The 25,241-nt window shown below is 57.3% G+C and overlaps 1 protein-coding gene across 6 annotated transcripts in view; it reads right to left on the bottom strand.

Moving 5' to 3' along the window:
• Nucleotides 1-1,711: 1,711 nt before the first annotated feature.
• ANKS6 (ankyrin repeat and sterile alpha motif domain containing 6) overlaps nt 1,712-25,241 on the bottom strand; it is a 54,532-nt gene continuing 31,002 nt past the window's right edge. For 4 of the 6 annotated variants that reach the window (XM_089318763.1, XM_089318772.1, XM_089318778.1 and 1 more), the window contains 6 exons: nt 24,237-24,406; nt 16,342-16,528; nt 13,267-13,334; nt 10,499-10,615; nt 3,243-3,339; nt 1,712-3,018 (listed from right to left, as the gene is read on the bottom strand). In XM_089318763.1, the coding sequence (XP_089174889.1) occupies nt 2,894-3,018; nt 3,243-3,339; nt 10,499-10,615; nt 13,267-13,334; nt 16,342-16,528; nt 24,237-24,406 (764 nt within the window). In that variant the 3' untranslated portion in view covers nt 1,712-2,893. The remainder of the gene's footprint in view (nt 3,019-3,242; nt 3,340-10,498; nt 10,616-13,266; nt 13,335-16,341; nt 16,529-24,236; nt 24,407-25,241) is intronic. The other 2 variants (XM_089318774.1, XM_089318768.1) reach the window with 1 other exon arrangement.

Consider the following 25,241-nt stretch of genomic DNA (forward strand, 5'->3'; position numbering starts at 1 on the left):
TCAAGGAAGCAAGGGTTGACAGAGGGATGTGGCCCAGATGCTCTGGCCTCACCCGCCCAGCTGTGGCTATGCTGGGGTAGGTGGGAGAGAAAGAAGGCGAGGGCGAGGGCGCATTTAAAATGTGCAGCCATCCTGGAGAGCCAGGGTGTAAAGGGGCTCTTGCCCCTTCCTCTGGTCCTCAGCACCATGGGGACCATCATCCTCTCCTAATTGAAAGGGAAATGGAGGCTCCAGGAGCCACCCGGGGAGAAAGGGCTGTGTGAGCCAGTGCTTTGTGGAACAGACTACCTGCACGCATCTCAAAGGCAAGAATGTAAAGCACCAAACCTGGCCAATCCATATTGCCCTCACGCTCGTCTTCTCACTCCTCCTCCCAGCCCTGCCGGCTATGCCCAGCCTTGTCCTTAAGTCCCCCTTCCAGCACTGTCCAGGCCAGGCTTGTGCTGTGGATGGGGACCTTCCCTGTGCTGGACCCCCAGCACACGGCACTGCCTCTCTTAGGTGCGGGGGGCCCCCTACGGCACTAAGGCTCCCCGAGGGCCAAGATGAATCTCATCTGGGGCTGGTGGAGGGTAGGTGCTCAGTGCAGTGGACACTCAGTGTCGGTGAATGAAACGGTCAAGTTTCCCCTCGCAAAGCCAGCTGGCCTCCGTCACATGGCCTGGCACTGAAGCAAGGAGGCAGGGCACTCTGGGGACTTGGCCACTCCACACACGAGCAGGACCCTGTGTAGGATGCTGGGACTTGGGACCACCTACCCTGCAGGAGGCACCTGGGATGGAGGCCTCTGAGCAGGGTGCCCACCCACTCAGCATCGGGGGCTCCCCTCATCTGATGCCCTACTGCCAAGCAGACTGCCTGGGAGGGGAGAGGCAGTTCCCGAGGGCCTGGCACTGCTGAGGCCCTGAGAGCCCATTGCCAGGGCTGGAAGCTCATTGCTGACAGTGTCCCCATCAGGCAGAAACCCCAGTCCTGCAAAAGCAGTCGGGAAGTGTTCTGTGAGCAGGTGTGGGGGATGCCATAAGCCCAGGAAGATGGCTGGGCAGCTCAGCTTTAAACCCGGGGTCTGCCAAATGCGCTTGACCATGGCCCCCTCCTCCGCTTTTTCTAGAAAAACTTAACAACCTGTGACCCTTGAGTTCCAAGGAGTGCACTCAGAGAAATGCTGGTGAGTCACTGGGTAGGGGACGCACCCGTGGGAGGAGCAGCCTCTCAGAGGCAGGCTGGGGTAGGAAGGGTCCCCAGGTGGAGGGGTGCACTTGTGGGAAGCGGACCCCAGCACAGCGGCTCACGGTGTTCTGATGCTCCCACGTGGAAGCTGTTCACTGCCTATGGGTTATGAAAACCCGCAACAGCAAAAAGCAGGCACAAGGTATCAGAGCACAGAGCACAGGGGGCATGGACTCCAGGAGTAAACAACTCCGGGCCTACGGATCACCCCAGGATAGCAGCAAACTGAGACAGAATCGTGAGTGCTGCTGGCCTGGGAGTCTACAGGAGTGGAAAAGGCCCAGGCTGTGGAGCCCACCAGGTCTGGTTCTGACCCAGCTCTTCCTGCTAGACTGCAAGACTGGCCGGCAGCTGCCTCCTCCCGCGCGCCACCCCCTGCACGGGACGGGGCTGAACGCGAGGACAGACAATGCCGGAATGCTGCTGGCACAGGGCAGGCGCTCCGGGAGCGTGACTCCTTAAAGGACGGGGCCTGAGAAGGTTTCCAAGATGAAATTTTATCTTCTAGCACCTGCACAGTCGTCTTCCGCAGGCAGGCAGGGAGCGGGTGAGGAAGGAGCCGTGGCTGCTCGGCCTCGGCGCAGATGGAGGAAGCTGGGGACGGGCTTCCGCGGCCAGGGCAGGGACGGCTGAGAGGGCGTCCGCCAAGGAGCCCACGCGTGGCCCGCACAACTCACGGCGGTCAGAGTTCTGTGAAGGCACCATTTGTTGGGTATCTGCTGCAGACCAAGGCTCCACGCTGTGCCTAAGCTGTCCCTGGCCAGTGGGGCGGCCTTGGGTGGGAGCTGGACTGGGATCCTGACCCTCTCTCGCCCTCTGCCTCTCCCAGTTGGGCCGGTCGGCTCACGGGTCTTCTGCCCACCAAGGCCTTCAGGGAGGGGGCGTGGCTCTGCCTCGTCTCTGTACTCAGAAACGCAGCAAGCATAGGCCGAACATAGGGTTCACGGGACAACACGACAGAAAGCGACTGGACTTTGAAAGTTGGAGTCTTGCTACAATAAAACATGATAGAAAAGGCACTTGAGCACGGCCCCCCTCTAGAGCCAGTCCCTTAATGAGGAACGTTATGGGGTGTGGAAGAAACCCCAAATGCTCCACACCTCTGGCGGGAACATCTGAGCACCAGTCCCTGTGCCAGGTGACCTATCAGGGTTCTGTTCCCACCTGCAGAGCAGGAAGCCCCACGGTGACACAGGGTGGGCAGCAGGCAGTCCCAGCCCACCAGCCTGCCGAGGGGGAAGCCGAAAGCCAGACAGAAGGGGTTCACACCGTGGGCCCCCCACACAACAGGCTGACTTTGCAACACAGGAAAATGCATTCCACACGCACATGCTGAGCCTGCTGTTTGCGGCAGGAGCGGTGAAATGCCAGAGCAGCTGCATACCAAGCTGTGCCGGCTGCTCTGTGTGACGGAGTCAAGGCAGACCCCCCACAGGTGACCTGGATCACGAGGACTGTGGCAGACGCTTGGGGGAAGGTGTGGCGGGGAGGGACAACCTTCCGCCAAAATCCGCACCTCCTGTCGGGGTCCAGAGTTGTGGCTGGGAAGCCACTGCCTGCAGAGACATTTCCCAGCCTCTTCTGCATCCATGGGAGGCCACGTGACTACCGGTGGCCGGCGGAACATGACCAGCAGTGACGTGTGTCGGCTACGGCAAGGCTGTTAGAGGTGGCTGTGCTTCTTCCAGTCTCCCTTTCCGCCTGCCAGAGGCTCCCAGGGACGGCAGAGCACGTGACCAAAGAAGCTGGGTTCCGAGTCACCGTGAAATCGCGTGCCCTGCTGGCGCACTACGGACGAGATTAAGCAATGAGCTTAAAATTGGACACAGCAGGCCCGGGAGGAAGGGTGTCCCAGGCAGAGGGAAGCCGGGACTAAGGCACGGCGGTGTGGCAGGGTGTGGCAGAGCGTGGCGAGCGTCAGGGAGTCGGGCCGCGGCCCTGGCTGTGTGCGGAGGCACCGGGGGTCAGCGCTGACGCTGGAGGCATAGAAGGCTCAGGAGGAGGTCACGTACAGGGGCCGTTGCCAGGGGCCCTGGTGTTGCTGGCGCTGCTCTCAAAGGAAGAGTGGAAGTTGTGAATGGTTTCCTGTAAGATCTGTCTCTCGCGTCCCTGTGGAGGGAATTGGAAACAGACACAGAAAGTCTTGTTACATCTTTTTACCATTAATTCCATCACCACAGCATTTGGTAATGCTCAGCGCACACTGGAAAAGACCCATGGGCATCCTGGGAAAATAAATTACCTAACTACAAGAGGACTGAGTTCAATAAAAACATACTGAGTCGGGAGCTCTCCCGGCACCCCTGGCCACGGCCTGTCGGGGCTGGCAGGGCCCCCAGGGACGCAGAAGTCCAATGCCCTGGGCGGGGGGGAGGCAGTGCCCACAGGGCAGGGCCTGCTGGGTTCCAGGGCTCACTCTGTGCATCTGTGCAGCCCCTAGACTTCCAGAGGACGCAGTGGCAGCCCAGTGTGCCACAGGCTGGGGGCTCGAGCTGCCTTCGCTGCTCCTTGTGCAAAAGATGTGAGATTCCTCTTCGAAGCGGTTCACTCCTCACCCACCCCTGAACACGAACCTCCCCGCACGCACACCTGAGCCAGGGAAAGAGGGTGGACTAGGTCTTCCTCAAACCCAGAGACATGGCTGCGAGGCAGCAGCACACGGAGGTTGATTTGAACTGGGTTCCAACTCCATCTCTCCCACAGCTGGGTAAGCCTTGTGCAAGAGGCTTAACCTCTCTGGCCCTGGCTTCCCCATCTATGAGGGGATGACAATACACTGGTAGGCTGGGCGTCGCTCACAAGAAGACCCGAAGTGCTCCAAAGCCTTGTGACGCTGCCACCACGCCACACGGGGGAAAGCTGCACACCTGGCCTTGTGTGACAGGCACAGCCCAAACACAGACACAACACACTGTGTGCAATTACCTCCAGGCTGCTTAAGCGAGTTCTATGCAGCGGGCTCCCGACCCCAAGACAGTTCATTATGCATATGCAAATATTATAAAATCGTTAAAAAAAAATCCCAACTCTGAAACCCTTCTGGCGTGCCCAGCTGTGAGGGGAGCTGACCCGGCCCCTGCTGACACCAGAGCCCCTGTGTGGGCAGTGGGAGGCGGCGCAGCCCTGCCCTCTGGGCAGCCGTGCAGACTGAACATCGCTTTTAAATTAACAAACAAATGTGGTCCAAGTGTACAGCAAATGACACAGGCAGATTCGTCTCTGCTAAGAGCAGAAAGAAGAGCTGTGCACCGAGGGGCCCACGCGCCACCCTGTTCTCCTGCATCTCATGGACGCCCCTGCCCCAGGAGGGCCCTCTTGTGCGGACCACCACCTTCAAACAGCACTGCTTTCTGCTGAGACTTGGCAACTGCGGTTCCTCACCCTTTCCGTGGCTCCCCACCCCTTCAGTGGGCCCTGAGCCACAGCCAGAAAGACGGGAGCGAGGGACCACGGGTCTCCTGGGCCCGAGGACGGACTTGCAGGTGACTGTAAAGCAGCTGCAGAAACGGCCCCCAGGGCCCACGACACAGGGGTAAAGGCTGCGGGGTGGGGCAGAGCCTCGGGAACCCCCGCTCCTCCGTGGTGGCATCCCAGGTACATCCCCGTTCCGCTGAGTTTCTGTATCTGTAAAATGGGGCTAATGACACCTGCCCGTGATAATGAACGTGGTTTCATTATGAATCCCCGCCTCGGCCCTCACGGCTTGAGAAATGAGGTTAGGGCGAGCCGGGCCCAGCCCTCGCGGCTCACCCCCCTACCTGCGCACGACTCCAACCATGACCCCCCCCCCATCTCTGCAGCCCCAAGCGGCTGAGATGACACCTATAACCACCCTATGTGAAACCAGACTCTCAAAGGACCTGTCTGAAACCTCTCAAAGATCAGCAAATGACTGTTAAATGCAGGAAAAAAAGGCTCAACTTAGGCAGTACCTACAGAAAAGCAAATGCAAATGAGGCACTTTTTTGGCCTGTCGAACCAACAAGGTTTAAAAACACAAACTGGGTGGACCTAGTGCCCCTATGAGTGTGATTCCAGTCCTGGCTGCAAGTGCTTGGGCCTCACACCCACGTAGGAGACCCGGATGAAGCTCCTGGCTCCAGGCTTCAGCCTGACCAAGCCCTGGCTGTTGTGGCTTGGGGAGTGAACCAGTGGATGGAGGACCTTTGTTCTCTGACACTCAGCCTTTCAAATAGATTGATAGATATTTCAAACAGGAACACCTCACGCTGGGAGGACTGGGCACTGGCGAGGCCGCGGCTGGGGTGTGGCTTTCAAGGCTCTCTCTAGAGGGTAACCTGGGGGGACGCACAAGCGCCCCGAGGCTGGCTCTCCGACTCTGCGCTTGCAGGTGCCAACTGAGGAGGGGAGAACCAGGAAGCGCAGCTGTCTGCTGCGGAACCAACAGTACAGAGCTGGGGTATCTACAAATCCAACAAGTAGGGCTCTTTCTTGAAGAAAGGAGTTTTAGTACACCTGTGCACGTTTGTTCTATTGAGAAGTTATTGATGACGCGCAGCTGCATAGATTTTAGGTTACACAAAGAAAGCAGGATGTAAAATCACAGACCCAAATTTAGCTTTGTCATATTGGACAAAGAAAAAGAAAGTTGGCACGCAACACTGCAGAGTCATCCGCCCAAAAATGAACAGGGTAGGCCTTCAGGCGGTTGGAGTCTGATTTCTAAAAAAAGAAAAAATCTTTTCACTGTTTTGGTGCTGTGCAAATTTAATCAAATGAACATGCACTGCTTTGATAATCACAAAAAAAAAAAAAAAAAAAAAAAAAAAGGAGAAGAGGAAGAGCAAGCAGCAGTGGCTGAGGATCATGGAAGGGCGACACTCGGGCCGTTCCCAGAGAACCTCCTCCACGCCGTAGCTCACTTCAGAAATGAGCAGACCCGGCTGGCGCCACGGCTCACTAGGCTAATCTTCCGTCTTGCGGCACCGGCACACCGGGTTCTAGTCCCGGTCAGGGCGCCGGATTCTTTCCTGGTTGCCCCTCTTCCAGGCCAGCTCTCTGCTGTGGCCCGGGAGTGCAGTGGAGGATGGCCCAAGTGCTTGGGCCCTGCACCCCATGGGAGACCAGGAGAAGCACCTGGCTCCTGGCTTCGGATCAGCGCGGTGCACCGGCTGCAGCACGCCGGCTGCAGCGGCCATTGGAGGGTGAACCAATGGCAAAGGAAGACCTTTCTCTCTTTCTCTTTCTCTCACTGTCCACTCTGCCTGTTTAAAAAAAAAAAAAAAAAAAATGAGCAGACCCGAGCACACACTACAGCTCCAGTAACTGATGGAGGTGGCGGAGGCGGCTGGACCAATCCGAGAGGCCAGTGTGTTGCTGAAATTGTTTATTATGCCAGGTGACATCACACTGTATGAGCCTGGCTTTTGGCTCGTAACAGGCCTCCATGCTCTAAGTTCGTTTTTATTGTGTGAGAACCGCACTTCGGGGATCAGCTGGGATGCCCGTGTCCTGTACTGCAGTGCCTGGGTTCCACGTCCAGCTCTCGCGCCTGACTCCAGCTTCGAGCTAACGTGGACCCTGAGAGACATCGGTGATGGCTCTAGGAACTGGGGTCCTGTTACCCATGTGGAGACCCTGGACTGAGTCCCCTTGGCTACCTGCTTTGGCTTACCACCCCCAGCTCAGCCACTGTGGGCATCTGGGCAGTGGACAAGCAGGCGAGAGCTGCCGGTTTGTCTGCCTGTCTCCTTCTGTTTCTCAAATGTAAGAAGCCCATTGTTTATGACAAGCCTGGCTCGTGTGGTCGTGTACAACTTACACATACAAAGGTTGTGCTCCCCTCCCCGCAAACAGCGCTGTTCTCTGTTGAGACTCGGGAACTGCGGCTCCCCACCCCTTCCGTGGGCTCTGAGCCACAGCCAGAAAGACGGGGGGCGAGGGGCCAGGACCTCCTCCCGCAGGCACTGCTCGGGGTTCTCCAGCGTGTACGCAGACTTGAACCTCGATGGACTCCCTCTGGGCCAAGTCTGGTGGCCCCAGGAAAAGAAAGAAGGTCAGAAGGCGAAGCTCAGGGAGGCCGGAGCACTGGCGTCGGGGCCACAAGGGAGGCGTGGCCCAGCGAGGCCACGGTGTCGAGGGACTGCGGCAAGGGCTCCTGGAAGCTACACATGGCCCGAGGAGTCCGCAGCTCATCTAAGAACCAGCACAGGCCTGCAATGCCAACCAGGAGCAGTGCAACAGCACTGACCTTGGCTTCGTGATGCCAGCTCCCCCCAGCTGCGCCTTTCCTCTGTGACACTTGATGGCAGGGAGCCCTGTTTCCCGAGGACTTCCTCTGGTACTGGTCACCCTACAACATCAGGGCCTTTCCCAAGCCCTTCCCCTACCACTGCCCACCAGAGGCAGCAGCTGTGCCTCCTGCTTCTCCAGACGGGTCCTGCCCGGCGCAGGACGCACACTGGTACAGACCCAGGGTGTGGGGGGCAGTGGACTGGAGAGGAAAGTCAGGAAGCTTCCATCCACGTAAGCGTCAAGACAAGGGGCGGGCTCCGGATGTCTGGTGTCGCTGGCGAGGTCTGCAGACCAGCCCAGGCTGCCTTCCTTCCGAGACCCCAAGCCCAGGAGGCCACAGCTCTGGGGGCAGAGAGGAGGTTCGAGGAGCACCAGCTGCTGCCATCCACAGGCCTCACTGTGCCAGCACCCACCTCCCCGTCTGCCCTCCCCTGCCCCTACCTACTTCCAGAACCTTCTCCCTCCTTTCCCGGCCTGGACTGGCCTACACTCGGCTGTCCCCTCCACTCCTTCTCCCTGTCCTACATGGCTGGCCTTTGGGGCACAGGAGAAAGGGTCTTCCAACCCCTGGGCCACCACCTCCTGCCAGCACTCACCCAGGCCCTCCCCAGGCCCTCGCTCAGCCTCCCTGGAAGTCCCCACCTGTCCCCTGGCCTCCCTCAGCCACGCCTGTGCTCACTGTGCTCCGCCCACTCTTTTGTTCTTTAGGTGCTCCCTGGATCCTCACCTCAGGGCCTTTGCACATGTGTTTCCCTCTGCCTGGTCCACACGCTTCTCCCACCCCTTAACCAGTGGCTGCTCCTCTTCCTTTCACAGGAACATCAGGAAAGGCCCTGGCCTGCAGGGGCGGCCCCCACTCTCAGCAGCTCTCGCGGCACCGCGCGCCTCTCTCTCGTGTGCTTGCCAGCTGGTCCCACTGGAGCAGTCGACACAGACTCTGGGTTCTGATCCTGCCTCTGCCATGTATGTGGCCATGTGACCTTGGACACACGTCTTAATCTCTCTGTGCGCGGCTGCCGCATCCACAAGCTGGAACCGACCTTGGTGGCTGCTGTGAGGACGGAAGGACCACCACAGGAGTCATGGGTGACGCGCCCGGAGCACACTGCCTGGCACCACGCGATCCGAGTGCGGACACCACGCACACAGCCACTCGAAGGGCTCTCCACCAGGAATCAATCGGCGCCCCCCGGCTTCATGCCTGCTCTGGTCGGCGCTGTGAGCCGCACTGGGCTCTCAGGACTCTTAGCCGGCCCACCCCCAGCAACCTCCCCACCCCTCCCATGGGGAAGGCAGGCGCCGCTGCCATCCGAGCCTGTAAGGGAGGCTGGCCCGGCCAGCGGGACAGGTGACAAGTACTGGCCACGTTGTGCGGAGGAGAAAGCGCAGACAGGGAAGCCCGGGGAACAGCACTGAGCTTCGTGAACGATGCGCACGCCCCCTATTCCGCTGGGAAGAATCGCGCTGGAGCCCGCAGACAGGCGACAACAAGATGACACCAACCACAGGGACAACCTGGGCAGGGCCGGGAGGAGCCGCCGCCTCCACGCAGCCCAGTACAGCAAGAAGGGTAAGAAGTTCCGGTGCCCCCGTCCCTGGGAGCCTAGATGGGGGAGGCGTCCAGGTACCGGCCCCCGGGCTGTATCCAGGGCTGAGCAGGAGCTACGTGCAGACAGGCCCGCGAGTGGCGAGGTGCTGCATGAATATGTATTTGCTGCCGGTGCCGTCTGTCTGCTCAGTATTTCTGTGCATAATCCAGCAACAGACAGAAAGAACCATAAAATTGGTCATGCTCTCTGACACAACCTCATATCGTGCAACACGGCCTAACAGAAAGACAACAGAGAGAGGAGAGAGGCAGAAATGTCTGTTATGGTGATATTGCTAATTACAGCGCCCCAGCCAGAACACGGCTGTCCAACGAACAGGAAGCCGCTGGGCGAGACGTGAACGAGTGACAGGTAAGCGAGCCGGCTACACGGCTGCTGGGACACACGGCAGAAAAACCCATCCCCTATAAGGAGAAGAGGCGGCACTGCGGTGCAGTGGGTTAAGCCACCAGGTCTCGGCTGTTCCACCTTCCCATCCAGCCCCGTTAATGCCCCTGGGAAAGCAAGAGAGACGGCCCACGCACTCGGGCCCCTGCACCCACGCGGGAGACCCGGACAGGATCTCAGACTACTGTCTTCCCCACTGCGGCCATCTGGGGAATGAGCCAGTAGATGGAAGATCTCTCTCTCCCTCCTCTCTGTCACTGTGCCTTTTAATAAATAAATCTTTAAAAATAAAAAAAAAGGAAAAAGTTCAAACAGCCCACAGCAACCATGAGAGTTTGCAAAGTCTGTCTGACCTGCTGTTTTTGGTTTTGCCTTTTGGGTTCATTTCTTAGGGGGGTGCCATTGGGTAGGGGACAGTGCTAATCTCAGCTTTAAAGCTGATGGAAGTGGAACTTGGTGTTAGACGACACAAGTGGGACGCCAATGACAACGGTGACTATGGCTCTGTGGCAGAGCCGAGGCGCTCCGCTGTGTCCTCTCCGTCCCCCCCCCCCCCCCGGAGAGGTGCCTGCCTTGCCCTGGGGAACAGGGTGAGGCCATGGAGGAACCAGAATTCCAACCCAGGCTGGCCCGACTCCGACCAGGGCATCGCCTGGGCCGGGGCTGGGGGCTGATGCTTCCCAAGGGACACTTTCACCAAGCATGGCGGGGACAGAGGTGCCTGTGGGCAGTGGGGGCACAGGCGGGGACAGAGGTGCCTGGGGGCGGTGGGGGCACAGGCGGGGACAGAGGTGCCTGGGGGCAGTGGGGGCACAGGCGGGGACAGAGGTGCCTGGGGGCGGTGGGGGCACAGGCGGGGACAGAGGTGCCTGGGGGCGGTGGGGGCACAGGCAGAGAAGCATACATGCGGGCTGGCCTCTCTCAGGACGCCCGCGGGGACGAGGCCAGAGCATGGCCCGGGGACGCTCTCACGGCTGGCAGCAAGCAGAGAGGACTCCTGCCCCACCCTCCCATACCTTGCCCGCGTTCAGCTCGGAGATGGCCGCCAAGATCTGCTGCCTGGACCCGTCGGTCTTGATGCCCAGCTCCTTCAGGTCGCCGTCGGTGAGCGTGAGGAAGGCTTCCATGTCCACCTGGGGAGAGGGAGGGGCGTCACAGGCGGCCGAGGCTGCCTTCCTACTACCTCTGGACTCTACGCGTAAGGCCTGGTTGACGATAGCATTTGAAACAAACTCTCAGACCCAGCCCTGGGTTCGGGGGTGGGGCAGACCCTAAAATGCAACAATATAAGGACAGACTTGCAGGCAGTGAGGGGGCGGCCAGCCTGGCGAAAACCCCAGGCCTGTGCGGAGAGAGGCGATGCTGCTGCGACCCCTGCCGTGCAGGGAGAGAAAAGCAGGCACACGGCTGCGCTCCCCCGCGCTCCCCCTGGAGGACGAGGGAGACACAGCAAGTCAGGGCGAAAGCCGCTGGGAAGGGTTCACCCGGAGCAGGGGGCATCTCAGAACTGCGCAGCTGAGACCCTGACAGCCGCGTCAGCCTTGCCCAGGCCCTGGGCAGCCACGCAGAGCCTCTGTTCCAGGAGAAAGGCGGCGACCTCTGGCCCTCTAAGGCGGGATGGAGGGAAGTTGCAAGGAGCTGGGAAACCAGCGACAACACCCAGCACCATGCCTGTGAGACAGGAACGGCCTCAGCAGCAGCGGGACAGAGCAGGTCTCCACGTCGAGTTGGGGAATCCCATCCGGCACATCCCACCCTGCTGCCTGGAATGCGGGCGTGATGGCTGGGCTCCAGTGGCCACACTGGACTTTGAGGACAAGGGCCATACAGCCAAGAGACGTCAGGTGGCTTGTCTCCAGATTCTCTGTGGTGGAAATAGCCTTTTCTTTAGTTTACAACACCAACGGTCTCCATGTGCCCAGTCAGACCAAATCCATTCTAACACAGACACAAAGATGAGGATTATCAGTCTGTCTCCAGCTTTGGTACGGCAAGGCAAGGTCGCCCATCAGCTTCACTCTGCACCTGTGTTCCCTCCGACGCCTAGACACGTGCAGTAACCGGGAGGCCTTCCACCCAGCACGTGCCAGGTGACTTCCGGCATCTGCACGGGACCTGGAGTATCCCTACGGCAGGGAGGCCGGGGCGATCAGGGCTAAGACCTCCCCACTGCCAAGTCTCCGAGGGCAACGCTGGGTCGTGGGTCCCAACAGAGGGCAAACCCCGCGGTGCCGAGCAGCTTACATGCTGCCCTAGCAGAGCCCGGCTCCCAACCAGGGCAGGCGCCTGTGGCCGGCAGAGACCTGGGCGCGTGGCAGCTAACCTCATGCCACCCCAACACGCATGGAAACCTGCCAGCCCCGCCGGGCACTGGCTCAGGCCCCAGCTGCCTGCCTGTCTCCAGGGACTTCCAGCAAATACTGCATGGCCTGCTGTCCCACTTCCCTTTAAAGCGCCGGCAGCTTCCCATGTCCACGGGAACACACGTCAGCCCCTGTGCCCGGAAACCGTGCAGACCTCCGAAGAAGCAAGCGCCGTGGGACTCCCAGGCAGCCTGCTCACAAAAGGGGACGAAGCTGAGGTCTCAGAGCAGATGCCACCTGATCAACCGACGCAGGGACCTCAGGCAGCGCCAGCGTGCTTTGAGCATCGCGAGGACAGGGATACGTGAAGGGAACGCAGGCACCCACCAGCAGCGGGGGCCGATTTCTCGCAGACAAGGGAGATCGCCGCCCAAGTCTGAGACACGGAGGGGGCGGGGCCGACAGCTGGCACGTGGCCGAGCGACAGGTGGAGGCCGGGCGTCGCTGTACCCCGCGTCCACCTGCTGGCTTCTGAACGGACGCCCCGCAGACTCCCTGCAGGCGACGAGGGGGGCCCGTGGCAGCGCCGCGATCGCCAGTGTTCCTGCAGGACGCTGCTCGCCGGTGATTACAGCGAGGCCTGGGCGTCTGCGTGGCTGGAACTGCGCATTCCTGAGCGTAGAGCTGTCAGCGTAGAGTTCACCTGCAGGCAGTCACTACTGAGGGGACACGGGGCACCCACTTGTCGCATCTTCACGGAGCTGTGTGACCACGGGCATGGTCATTCGGGCATTCCTGCCCATCGCGCGCCCTCCGTTCCCGGGCAACCACCACTTTATGCTCCGTCTTCACAGACATTTCCTCCGAGTGGACCTGCCCGGCGCCTGGCCGCATTCCGCGGCAGGGATCAGCCTGTTTTCCCAGCTGAGGGACGGTCCGCCCCAGACCTCAGCACTGCACTGCAGCTGACGGACACGGCGGCCCTGAACCTCGGGGTCCCAGTTTTCCCGCGGCCGCGTGTCTGCAGTCCTGTGAGGGGTGAATCTGGGAGGAGCGCTAAGCCAGGTCACGCACATGAACTCCACGCTTACCACGGCGAGGCACCGACAGACGGCAGAACGGAGCTTGCTTTTCCCTTGGCCGTGGTTTTGAGCGCTTCTGAAAAAATAGAAGTTCTCCGAGATCGCCACAGACCCTCGCGTGGACTCCTCGGGCCCTGCTCCCGGGCCCCGTGACGGCTGCAAGCCTTCCCGCCAAGCCCACGCAGCTTCGCTTTCAGGACGCACTCGCACTTCTCTCAGAATCCCAGAACCCGTCACGACAGCAGTGGGGCCCCAGGAATTGGGGGTGCCGCCCGCGGACTCTGCCTCCACGCTGCGGCTGTGTCGGCGAAGACGCACCCAGGCCTGCAGAGGGACCCCTGCGCACTCAAAGTCCTGTCTCAGAGAGACCGAACATAACATTCGAGAGATTACCCTTACCTCTTGTTCCTCAAAAATGGGCTGATATTTCTCAAGTGACAATTTCTTAAGGATTCCAGTCAGCTCATCTTCAAGAGGGAGAAGATGTAAAAAAAAGAAAACACATTTTAGAAATGAATCTAAAATAAGCCTGCTCCTCAAATGTCCATAAAGTCATGGCGATTTTATGTCCAATGCAATTCTACCAGGAACCCAACAAAGCGAGCAGATCTATGCTGCCCTCTGGTGGACAGGTCTGGAGCCACCTGCTGGCCACGCCCTTCCCCCAGGGCAGGCCCTTTGCATCTCCTGGAACCCTACTGAGGCTGCGAAGGAGGGAGTGGGGCCAACGCTCCCACATTGCAAGCATCAGGTTCCTGGGGGCAGCTGCTGGGGCAAGAACTCTGGCCCTCCTTCCTGCAAGGCTGCAGCATCATTGCCACTGCGTCCTCGGCCAGTCTGGGCAGCAGCCGGACAGGGCAGCTTCGGGGCACAGTCAGGGTTTGGCTCAGGTGTGCAAGGCTGTGGTGCCGACAGCAGAGCCGGAAGGGCCCGGGCCAGGGGAGAGGTGGGCTAGCAGACAGAATAAAGGAGATGAGACTAGCACTTGGGGGGGGGGGGGACTAAGAAACAGTCACTCACGTGTCAAATAGGGGGTCCAAGACCAGGCCCCGGGGACTCAACAGGTACCAAAACACACCAAGCTAACTGGTGGGCCCGAGGCAGCAGGGGAGCGGGGGGTGACAGACAGGGTGGCCCCTGTTCTGCACAGGGTGGCCAGGCAAGGCCTCTCTCAGAGTAAGGAAACGAGCTAGGGGACGAGCGTTAGGCTGCATCCATGCAGCAAGAAGAGCAGGTGCAAAGGTCCTGAGGCAGCGAGTGCAGCCCAAAGAAGAGCTTAGGAGGCTTAGATTCCTTCTTTTATTCACCCGCCCTCCCATCCACCCATCCCACAGCAGCTACCAGTGTGCCTACTGCCTGCTGCGAATGCAAGGACAGAGGTGCACCTGTCATGAAGACGACAGCTAACGCAGTGCTCGCCACCACCACCCTGGGCGCGGATGGCCTATTTCTCCTGATGGCAACCCCATGAGGTAGATCCTAATACCGTCCCCGTTTCCAGAAGAGAGAGAGGCACAGAAAGCGTGGGTGCCTACTGTGGATGAGGCCACACCGCTGGGATTGAGCGCAGTGGGTGAGCACCCGCTCCACCACCCCCGTCACTGTGGCGAGGGCCGAGGTGAGGGCGTGTGGGGACAGGCAGGACGGCTGAGCCAGCCCCTGGCATGAGGGACCACTGAGCTGGGGTGCATGAGAAGGGCCGAGCCCCCACCCACACGCAGCCTCTGTCCACGGCGGGGCGCAGGTCACAGCTGGCTCTCTGGGAGGAGGCGCACGCGTGTATACAGTTGCGTAGTTTACTGTGTTCAACTTCCAAATCCCAACAGCGTGTAGAACACTCTGCTGTGAATTCCACCTAAGCTGACTCGCACCCGGTGCCGGGACTGGTTTCCCCTACTCTTGGATCCACAGCCGAGGAGCGTAGGTCCAACAGGACAGTGGCTGACAGCTTTCTTTAAAAATGGAGCAACGAAGATGTATGTGGGAACTTCCCATGAGCAACTTGGTTCGGTCAGGTAAAGGGTTACAAACGCTGGAGGAAAACCTCCTCACTCCCGGCGTTACTCACAATATGACAGCAAATGGTAGGAGCTCAGCCTTCCGTGTGAACGTGTTGGACCCTGGATACCACAGCCAGTGGGCCCTCACCGGGGGCGCTGGCTGATCCCCTGGCCCGGGACAGTGAGGTTGGGAGAGCCACAATGGCCGCCGTGGCTCCCTACACTGCACCTGCCCCGTGATGGGACAGACGTGTGCCAACGCTCCAGAGCATTCTAAAACGATGAGTAATGCGTTTGGTTTTAAGCAGATCCCACTTGTATATGTAAGATAACTGGCTTCATCCTGAGTCTGTATCACTTAGCTCCTGGTAATGGCCGTGTCTAACCACAGGCTCACCCCCGTCCTGTCACTGGGACAAGGCCCTGCTCTGGCCTGCTACTGCCCCACCTCCATGGGCCTCTGCTGTCCAGTCACAGCCCTGCGTGACACCTGGGCTCTGGCCACAGCGCAGGTCTGACCCCGTTTCATCACGACCACCTAAGGTTCGGAAGCTGAAGGCATCTGTACCTGTAACCGCAGCGCAAGCGGCTGCACCCTGCCCTGGCGAGGCTGAGAGGCGTCGTGTCGTTATCGCCGGCCTAGCCACCCTGCCACCAGCGGGAGGGGTCTGCAGAGGTTGCCAGGCGGGCGGGCAGGGACCAGCTGGAGATCCCGGGTTGGGGGCGCTCCTTTTCCAGAAGACTCTCGGAGCAAACAGCCATCTGAGGGTGGGAGAGGGCTATAGCCCCTGTGCCTGCAGCACCAAGCTCTCCTGCCTGGGACCCTGGGCATGGGAGGAATCCACCGCTGGATCCCCTGGCTCCTCCCCACCAGTGGGGCTCTGTGGCCTCTTCTCACCGAGACCGAGAGGCAGGGAGAGTGGGCGCAGGACACGCGGTCTCAGCTCTGCACGAGGAAAGGAGGCACGCCCGGCTGCCCATGCTCAGTCCAGTTGGTCAAGGGAGCCGAGTCGCTAGCCACACAGCCCAGCTGGCCAAGGGCCCTGAGCTGCAGCACTCTGCCAGGCCCCGAGAGGGCGAGCTCTTGCTGCTGGGGTTACAGGTTAGCAGGAAGATGGAGTAAGCCTGACGCTGCCTGCCACCGCCTGGGCGGGCGAGAGGCACCCCCGAAGCTCCTGGATCCAGACAGGCCTGAAGCACGCCCCAGCCCTGCCTTCTGCAAGAGCGACTCGGGTTAGTACAGGGCTCAGGGCAAGGACACACGCACCTCCCCGGCAGATGCGTGGACACACAGGCAAAACCACTGCGGCAGCGACTACACCTTCAGCGTGGGGAAGACAAAAATGCAACGCTGAACCAGGGAAGCAGAGGGACAGACCTCCCATGAATTAAACAGACGAAAAACAAAACACCTGCCCTGGAAGGCCACGGTGATCACGGGCACCTGGTGGCTCTGGGCGGCCAGGACACTCACCCTCGTCGGTGATGGTCCCGCTGCTGGAGCCGCCGCTGCTCTTGGACTGCCGGTGGGACGAGGAGGAGGACACGGAGGACTCGGCCGTGTGCCCTTTTGGGGAGGGCGAGGGCGTGAGGGTGGGGGAGGTGCTCTTGGAGGTAGTGGAGGTTCCAGACGGAGGCCTCTTGCTGGTCTCCAACTTCTGCTGAAGTGAACGAGACACAACACAGACGCCGTCAGCTGGAGGCTAGCAGTGGTGGACACAGACACCCACGGCGGGAACGGAGCCCACGGCACGTGCAAGCACAACTGGGAAGTCTATGTCAAACACACACACATGTTATTGCCTGCACAGTTACAGGGAAGTCCATGCCCAGGGCACAGATAGGCTGGGATGCCAAGCGGCCTCTGTCAGCAGCCAGGAAACCCAGGCACGGGTTCTGCGCCGCCAGCTACTGTGTCCTTGGCTGAGTCCCTTCCCTCCCGGGGCCCCAGGTAACCAGCTCGGACTTGCGAGTGTGGCTACAGAAACACAAAGTCCCTTCTGCCCTTCACTTCCCAGCATGCACACCAGCCACTTCACCTCCCTACCATCCTTATCTGGATCGTTCAGCTTTTTTAAGAGTTTTTTTTTTTTTAAGATTTTATTTATTTATTTGACAGGTAGAGTTACAGTCAGAGAAAGACAGAGAGAAAGGTCTTCCTTCCGTTGGTTCACTCCCTAAATGGCCGCAATGGCTGGAGTTGCGCTGATCTGAAGCCAGGAGCCAGGTGCTTCTTCCTGGTCTCCCACGTGGGTACAGGGGCCCAAGCACTTGGGCCATCCTCCACTGCTTCCCCAGGCCATCAGCAGAGAGCCAGACTGGAAGAGGAGCAGCTGGGACTAGAACCAGTGCCCATATGGGATGCGGGTGCCACAGGCGGAGGATTAACCAAGTGCGCCATGGCAGTGACATAATTCTGGACTTGCAAAGACAGAACAGAGTTCCTGGAACTCCTCGCCCTGCTTCCCTGGTGTTCACGGCTTCCCTGAGCACAGCACGATGACCAGAACGAAGGCACTAACATGAGAACGGCGCTGCTACCACGCGGCCTCAGACTGGTCCACGGATGTCTTGTTCTGGCCGAGTCTGACCCAGGACCCAGGGCTGCCTTGACTGTTGTGACTCCTCCGTCTCCTCGGATCTCTGACAATTCTCAGGGGTCGCTGGTGTTCACGACCTTGACACTTCAGAAGGGTCCGGATCGGGAGTTTGGAAGGCTGCGCCTCAATCTGGGTTTGCCCTGCGTCCTCCCCAAATCAGATTTGCTGGTGAGATTCTGAGCTGATGCCCGCTGATGCTCACTGAGGCAAGGGCACCTGTTGGTAGTGGGTACCTGGTGTCGACACCAGTGAGGCCAACCCTGATCACTTACAGGGGTTCTGCCAGTCCTCCACTGTGCAGTTCCTATTTCCCTCTTTATAATTAGCAAATATTTGGGAGGAGTTAAAGGGGGGTAAATACCCTTCCCTTTCTGAGGTTCTGCCACTCATTTCAGCATTCGCCGGTGGATCTTGGCTGCAGCAATCACAACTTCAGGGTTCAATGCTGATCTTCCATTTCCTGCATCCCTTCCACATCTATTACTTGGGATGCTTCTGTAGGGGACGGCTTTTCCTCCTCCCCTGTTAACTCACTCGATCATTTATTCATATCAGGATGGGCTCAGCGATGTTTATTTTGGCCTTTGGGCTATGATCCAGTTCTGCCATTATTCACTTTACTGCTCCGTGTTTCAGCTTTGGGTACCGGGGGATCTTCCAGTTTGGCTAATGTGTCCTTTCGACATGCCCCATCCTTTTTTTTCTTCTGTTTTCTTTCTTTCTTCTCTCTTTTATAAAGTATTTCTCTATTTTCTGACACACGTTTAGCTCAGCTTCTGTTTTCACCAATTCAGTATGGAAATAAGTAACTTTTCCAAGATTCTGGCCCCTTTTCTGAGAATGGTATTTAGAAGCCAATATTTGGGCATTAAGTTGTTCACTGCTACTGGGATATCTCTGCTTCTCAATCTTCTCAGTGGACACAGCAAAGAAACACATGCATGTATATTCCGTGTCTACACACTTAGCTATGCTTATTTTTGTATGTATAGAATCTGCACACAGACACAGACACACATAAGGGTATTTCCCAAAGTTCACAGAAAATGGAATTAAAAGCTTGTTGTGTAAAATTTTTTTGAAATCATAATTTTACAATAAACATTTTCATGAACTTTGTAAAGACCCCTCAATATGCATGGATTTCAATTTTCTGCACTAAGATTTATACCTCAGCATTTCATTTTCATATAATATAATTCCATACTATTTCATTTTCACATATCTAAAATGTACTATAAATGGTATTCTTACAAACGGTAATTGTTCCAATTGTTCACTGCTAGTACAGACAGACACAGCTGGCTGCTGCACATTGACCTTGGATCCTGAAGCCTTGCTGGACCTGCCTGCTGGTCCCGGGTGCTTACGTGTAGATTCTCAGTTTTCCACGTAGATAGATCGTGTCACCTAAGAGGAGACAGCTGTCATTTCTCCTTCTCCAGCCCCTGTGCCTCTGATTTCCTTTTCTCGCTTTACTGCCTGAGCTGCCGTCCTGGCGCCGAGCTGTGAGAGCTGAGCATGAGCGACGTGCCCGGTGCCCAGCTCGGGAGGCACGCGGTCTTTCATCATCAGGCGTGATGCTGGGTGCAGATTCCAGAAGTTTCCTCCAATCTCTAGTTTGCTGATAATTTTGACTCTGAGTGTATTTTACATTTTGTTAAGGACTTTTGCCTCTTTTGTCTATTAAAATGGTGAATTACACAGAGTGGTTTTTCTAATGTTAAGATTTGCATCCCTGGGATGAACTCCACTTGGTCAGAATGTATTAGCCTCTTAATTTAATCACTGGGTTTAAGTTGCTAGTACTTTGTGGGACATTTTTACACTTATATTCGTGAGGATTATGGGTCTGTCACTTTTTTTTTTTTTTTGACAGGCAGAGTGGACAGTGAGAGAGAGAGAGAGAGAGAAAGGTCTTCCTTTGCCGTTGGTTCACCCTCCAATGGCCGCCGCAGCCGGCGCGCTGCAGCCGGCGCACCGCGCTGATCCGATAGCAGGAGCCAGGAGCCAGGTGCTTTTCCTGGTCTCCCATGGGGTACAGGGCCCAAGCACTTGGGCCATCCTCCACTGCACTCCCTGGCCACAGCAGAGAGCTGGCCTGGAAGAGGGGCAACCAGGACAGAATCCGGCGCGCCAACCGGGACTAGAACCTGGTGTGCCGGCGCTGCTAGGCGGAGGATTAGCCTAGTGAGCCGTGGCGCCGGCCCACTTTCTTTTCTGTAATGCCACAAGGGACATTCCATAGGGGTCATTCTCCAGGACGACATGACAACCCTAAATGTGTGCAAAACTTCAAAACACACGGGGCACACACTGAAAGAACTGAGAGGAGAGACCCACGCACAGCTGCAGCGCGATTTCTCTGCTCGCCCAGTAAGCAACAGACCCAGGAGAGAGAAAACCAGCAGGGACACGGAATGCTGCGTGACACTAGCAGCCAGGCCCCCCCGGCATCCTGGAACCTCCCCTTTCCGACTGCCACAGAACAGTTTCATCCCATGTGGGAGACTCTCCGAGGTGGAGCACATCCTGAGTGCAAAATGACACAATGTGGTTGAAGGAATAGAACTAAGAAAAGGTCTTTAATGGTATAAAACCAGAAATAAGTAACAGAAATTCCATAAAACCCCCTAACGACAGCAAAATCAGTGACACACTTCCAAATAATGGGCTAAAGAGGAAGCTTCAGAAGTGAAAAGATCTATTGTGCTGTGTAACAACCTTAACATATAAAAACATATGAATGCAGGCAAAGGAGCACTTAGGGGTCCATCCACAGCCTCAGAGTGCTCATCTGTGAATGGAAGGAAGATCTCGCAACAGTAGTCTCGCTTCTAATTAAGAAACTGGAGAAAGGCAGAAACCCAGAGTAAGCAAAGGGAAGGAAATGACAGACCACTGCAGAAATCAACAAAACTGAAAACAAAACACAACAGAGAAAATCAATGGAACCAAAGCTGGTCCTTTCAAAAGTCAGTAAAATGGATAAACTTTTAGCCACAGATCAATAAAAGAAGTCACAAATTGTCCATATCAGGAATACAAAAGGAGACATTCCAATGACCCGGTACATTAAGATGATAATAAAGGAATACTACTAACAATGCTGTATTCATAAGTTCAACAATATGGGATGCTGGTGCCGCAAGTGGAGGCTTAGCCTACCACGCCACAGCGCTGAGCCATAAATAAATCTTTTTTTAAAAAAGATTTACTTACTTTATTCAAAAGACAAAAGACAAAAGAGAGAGAGAGAGAGCTCTCCTATACAGTGGTTCACTCCCCAGATGCCCCCAACAGCCAGAACTGGGCCAGGTGGAAGCCAGAATCCTGGAACTCAACCTGGGTCTCCCACGTGGGTGGCAGGGGGCACAACAGCCGGAAGCTGGAACGGGGAGAAAGTGGTGCCAAACGCCCAGCTCTGACGTGAAGTTATTTCAGCACAGAGACAGGAACCCAAGACAGCACCAATGGAACAGTCGAGATACAGAACACACTAACAGACGAGGAGTGCTTTCAATGGGCTCCTCAGACTAGACACAGCCAGGAAAGAACCCGTGAACTTGCAGACAGGCTAGGAGAAATTACTCCAGTTCAAACACAAAGAAAGAAAGAAAAAAACAAGTTACAAAGGCAACCAAAGGCAGGGGTGGGCATTTAGCACAGCGGGTAGGACGTGGCTTTGGATGCCTGCATGCCGTAGTGCAGTGCTGGTCCGTTTCTGACTCCAGTTCCCTGACAACGTGCGTGCTGGGCGGCAGCAGGTGATGGCTCAAATGACTGGGTCCCTGCTCCTCACGCAGGAGACCCAAACTGATTTCCCAGCTCACGGCTTTGGCTTGGCCTAGCCTTGGCTGTTGGAGGTTGTTGTAGTAACTACCAGATGGAAGATCTCTTTCTGCCTTACAAATAAAAAATCTTTAAAATTACATAATCTTGCATGTTGTCCGTACTTCCCATTAGTGCTTTTAACGCACTAGCCCTAGTTATTTTAAATTTTCTATCATATAATTCTAACACTTCTGTCATGTCTCAGCTTCTTGGGAGTGTGGTTTTCCTGCCTTTTCATCAGTCTCATAATTTGTGCTAATCACTGGACATCCTGTACAGGGCAGGAGAGACTAGAGTGGAGTTTTGATTTCTAGGAGGGGCACGCCTTCCCTCCATTAAGCCTTCAGTGCCTGCTGCCCCCTGGAGTCCCAGGGGGCATCCACTCCCTGAGGTTTTGAAAGATTTTGCTAATAAGCTGCATACACGATTAATAAAGTCTTCCTTCTGCTTTTCCTATAAGGAAAGACATTGCCAAGCCCCAAGCAGAGTTTCTTGTTAAGCAGGAGATAATTAGCCTAAGCCTGCCAAACAGATCTCTGTAGCCCAAGGCTAAGAACCATGCCACTCCGGACCCCAGGGGCAGTGCTGCCGCGGCAGGAGGTGGGGGTGGGGAATCTCCCAGACGGCCCAGCCACATCCAGGCTGCAACTGTGACCCACGGGTGCACCAGCTACACACATGAGCGCCTTTGGTTTGAGCGCTGGGAGGAAGAGAAGTTGACACCCAAACCTGGTGAGCTGCCTGGGCCCCCGGAGACCTGGAAGTGCCGGTGCACACGCTCACTCCACGCACTGTCTCCCGAGGCTCCCTCTACACGGAGGCACGGCGCCGCCAGCAGCCATGCTTTGTGAATAATCCACCACTACAGCGAGCTGCTTGTTTGAAGCAAAGTACAAAAATCAGATTCGGGAGGCTCCTATTTGGAATACTAATTCCTAATTCTTCCTAAGGGAGTCTTTGCAAAGCACTTCACATCTGCATGTCGCTGCAAGAACAGCTCAGAGAGCCCACTTCCGCACCCTTTGGTTCAGGGAGGTGGGTTCTGGGCACCCTGGGCTGGGCTCTGGGGGGCGCCGTGCGGGGCAAGCAGATTCCCCAGGCCCCACCCTCAGACTCGCATTCTGTCATGCTGGGGTGGAGCCCGGAAACCTGAATTTTTAAACAGCTCCCCAAGGTTCCGGCACATTATGGTGTTCAGAGTATCAGGTGATCACTGAAGTGGATCATTTCCCCGCTTCATTGTTTCCTGAATGCATCTTTTGACACAGTCGATTTCCTTTCATGAGGATGTACTTGTGTACAGATTATATATGACAGATGCATTCAAGCGCGGGAATAGTTAATGTAATTTATAACTTCACTGCCTGCTTATTTCCAGCGCCGATTAAAGGAAGATATACCATCTAACACGTCTAATAAGATCATCAGAATAGAAAGAGAATGTTACACAACAGACAAGGAGGAAACTATGCAAAGCCCCAGACTGGCAGACTTACTTTAATGAGTGGCTCTGAGTTTCCTAGCAGCAAAGGCAAAAAGGGAGGTAAAATAATTATATAATTATTATATATATATATAATTATATAAATTCTTATGATCTAATAAGAGAAAATATATCAAAATGCCAGTAGTTTTTTCTCTACAGCCGAATTCTAGTCGAATTTCAGGTGCTTAATTACATTCAGACCTGTCACACTAATAATTTTTGACATGATGCAAAATAAGCGAATGTGCAGGGAGCAAGACACACTTTTCTAGAGCTCACTGTCAAAGGAACCCGACAGTCAAGGTCCTGCTGCAACAGGGGCTTTGATAACACGAGGGGCTGTGCGGCTGCCAGGACGAAGCCCGTTTCCCATGCAGCCACTGGACATGCATGTCTGCAGGCCCTGTGCTGGGTCGGCGTCCAGGGGTGAGGCTCCCAGCATTTCCCGTTTCCAGGGAAGAGGCTGTCAACACCTGGGGACCATGAAGAACAGTGGGGCTGGGCCTGGCCTAGGTCCCTCTCAGACAAGCAAACTCTTGGGGGCTGTCCGGACCCACTCGTGACTTGGAACCCACTCTCTGGGGTCCACTCCATGAACCAACCAAGACAGAGCGAGGCACAGGTAGACGGGTAGAGTCCAGAGATGCCAAAAGGTTTTCGGGTCTGCAGTGGCACTTGCGGGTCTCACTCACTGCAAACCCCATAGCCGCTACCGATGTGGGGACCAACTACCCTCCAGCTGCATCGACGGTGGGATGTAGCCAGGAGCAGGGAGGTATACAAGTAGTCCCCTCCCCGTGGGGTGGTCTCACCCCCAGCCCTGCCCCTGACTCCTGCCCTTTCCATCTGGTTCCCCATCCCCTCTGACCCCCAGTCAAAGGGTGCTAATGCCCTCAAGCCTGGGTGGGGCCCCATCTGTGTTCCTCTGCATACCTCCTTCCCCACAACCGCCCCAGTCACTCTGGGCGGGACCACCTGTGTCACTGTGGCTGCTCACCGCCAGCAGCACCAGGCAAAGAGCAGGTACTCCAAGACGGGTACCACAGATGAGTCAGGTGGGAGGGCCAACCCTACTGTGGACACCAGCTACAGGAACAGCGAACAGGGATGTGGGCTTTCGATGGCCCAATGCCTCGGGCAGGGCTGCAGCCATGCTCTTACGCCCTCTGCTCTCAGCACCATCACACGGGTATGAGATGGGACCGCACGGCCACCACTGGGGCGGCGGGAGCCAGGTGCGCGTGCTGGCAGCTCGGGGCGCCTCAGCAGGGGTGAGCATCTTAGTGCCAGGACCCATCAGCCCCCTGCAGAGAGCCCAGCAGCAGCTAGCTGGAGGCAGCCTGGCTCGGGCCCCGGCCCACACCCAGGGCCCAGCCCAGGTCTCAGCACAGGAGCCACGCAGGGACAGAACAGCGAGCACAGCAGGGAGAGCCGATGCAGAACAAGCACCTTGCTGCTGGGAGCGCCTCCACCTGCAGGGGAGGCGGGAAGCTCGGGGGGGCCGGCCCCAGGCGCTGCTCCCACTGGACTTGACCGCTGGCTGGGCTTCTGCTCAGATAAGCCGGCTGCTTTTTTCCGTTGGGCGGCAATCTGGGACAAGACGCTGTCTACGCTGCCACCTGAGGAAAGAGAAACAGGAATGTCCACCGCTGGCATGCGGCACTCGCTGTGTCCATCGCAGGTGGGAGCGAGCTGCCGCGTCTCGCGGACTTGCGTCCCTGTGAGGTCTGGGGATGGGCAGATGACCAGAGCTCGGCTTGAGGACCCTACAGAGGCCCAGAGGGCAGAGGCGGGGAAAGACCAGCTGACCCTGGCTTTCTCCAGGCCGTGCCTGCCACCAGGCCTCGCACTAGGTTCCCCACGGCCAGACTTCAGGGGGACTGACTGGCTGGTGAGGCAGCCCTCCTCCTGGGACTCCCCTCACTCTGACTGTTGCACCCCCAGCCACTCCCACAACAGTGCTGCTAAATTCTGAGTGATACATCTCACTCAGGGCTGCCGCGCTGACCCGACCCCACTGCCACCTCTCGGCTCTGTTTCCCCAATCTACCAGTGACCCTGCGTTACTAGAAAGAAAGGGGCGAGTGGCACGGCCCAGGGCTGGCGGGGTGCGTGAGGGACAACACGAACAGCTGTTACTGGGCCCCGAATGGGCACCAGGCACAGCAGGTACGGCTGTGCTGGAGGGCAAAATGCATCAGAAAGCCTCAGAAGCCGGCAGATCTGGACCGGCATCGGGTGCAGCAGCTAAGTCACTGCTTGGGGTGCCTGTAACCCATGTCAAGTTCAAGTCCACACATGCCGGGGCTTGAAGCCCAGCTCTGCCCCCAGTTCCAGCTTCCTGCTGACGTGCACGGAGGCAGCAGTGATGGTTCAGGTAGTTGAGTCCTGGCCACCTGCCCAGGAGACCTGGACTGGGTTCCTGCCTCCTGGCTTCCATCTCAGCCAGGGCCA

The sequence above is a fragment of the Oryctolagus cuniculus genome, chromosome 1, assembly GCF_051225735.1.
Source record: "Oryctolagus cuniculus isolate XC-2025 breed Fujian yellow rabbit chromosome 1, ASM5122573v1, whole genome shotgun sequence".
Classification (NCBI taxonomy): domain Eukaryota; kingdom Metazoa; phylum Chordata; class Mammalia; order Lagomorpha; family Leporidae; genus Oryctolagus; species Oryctolagus cuniculus.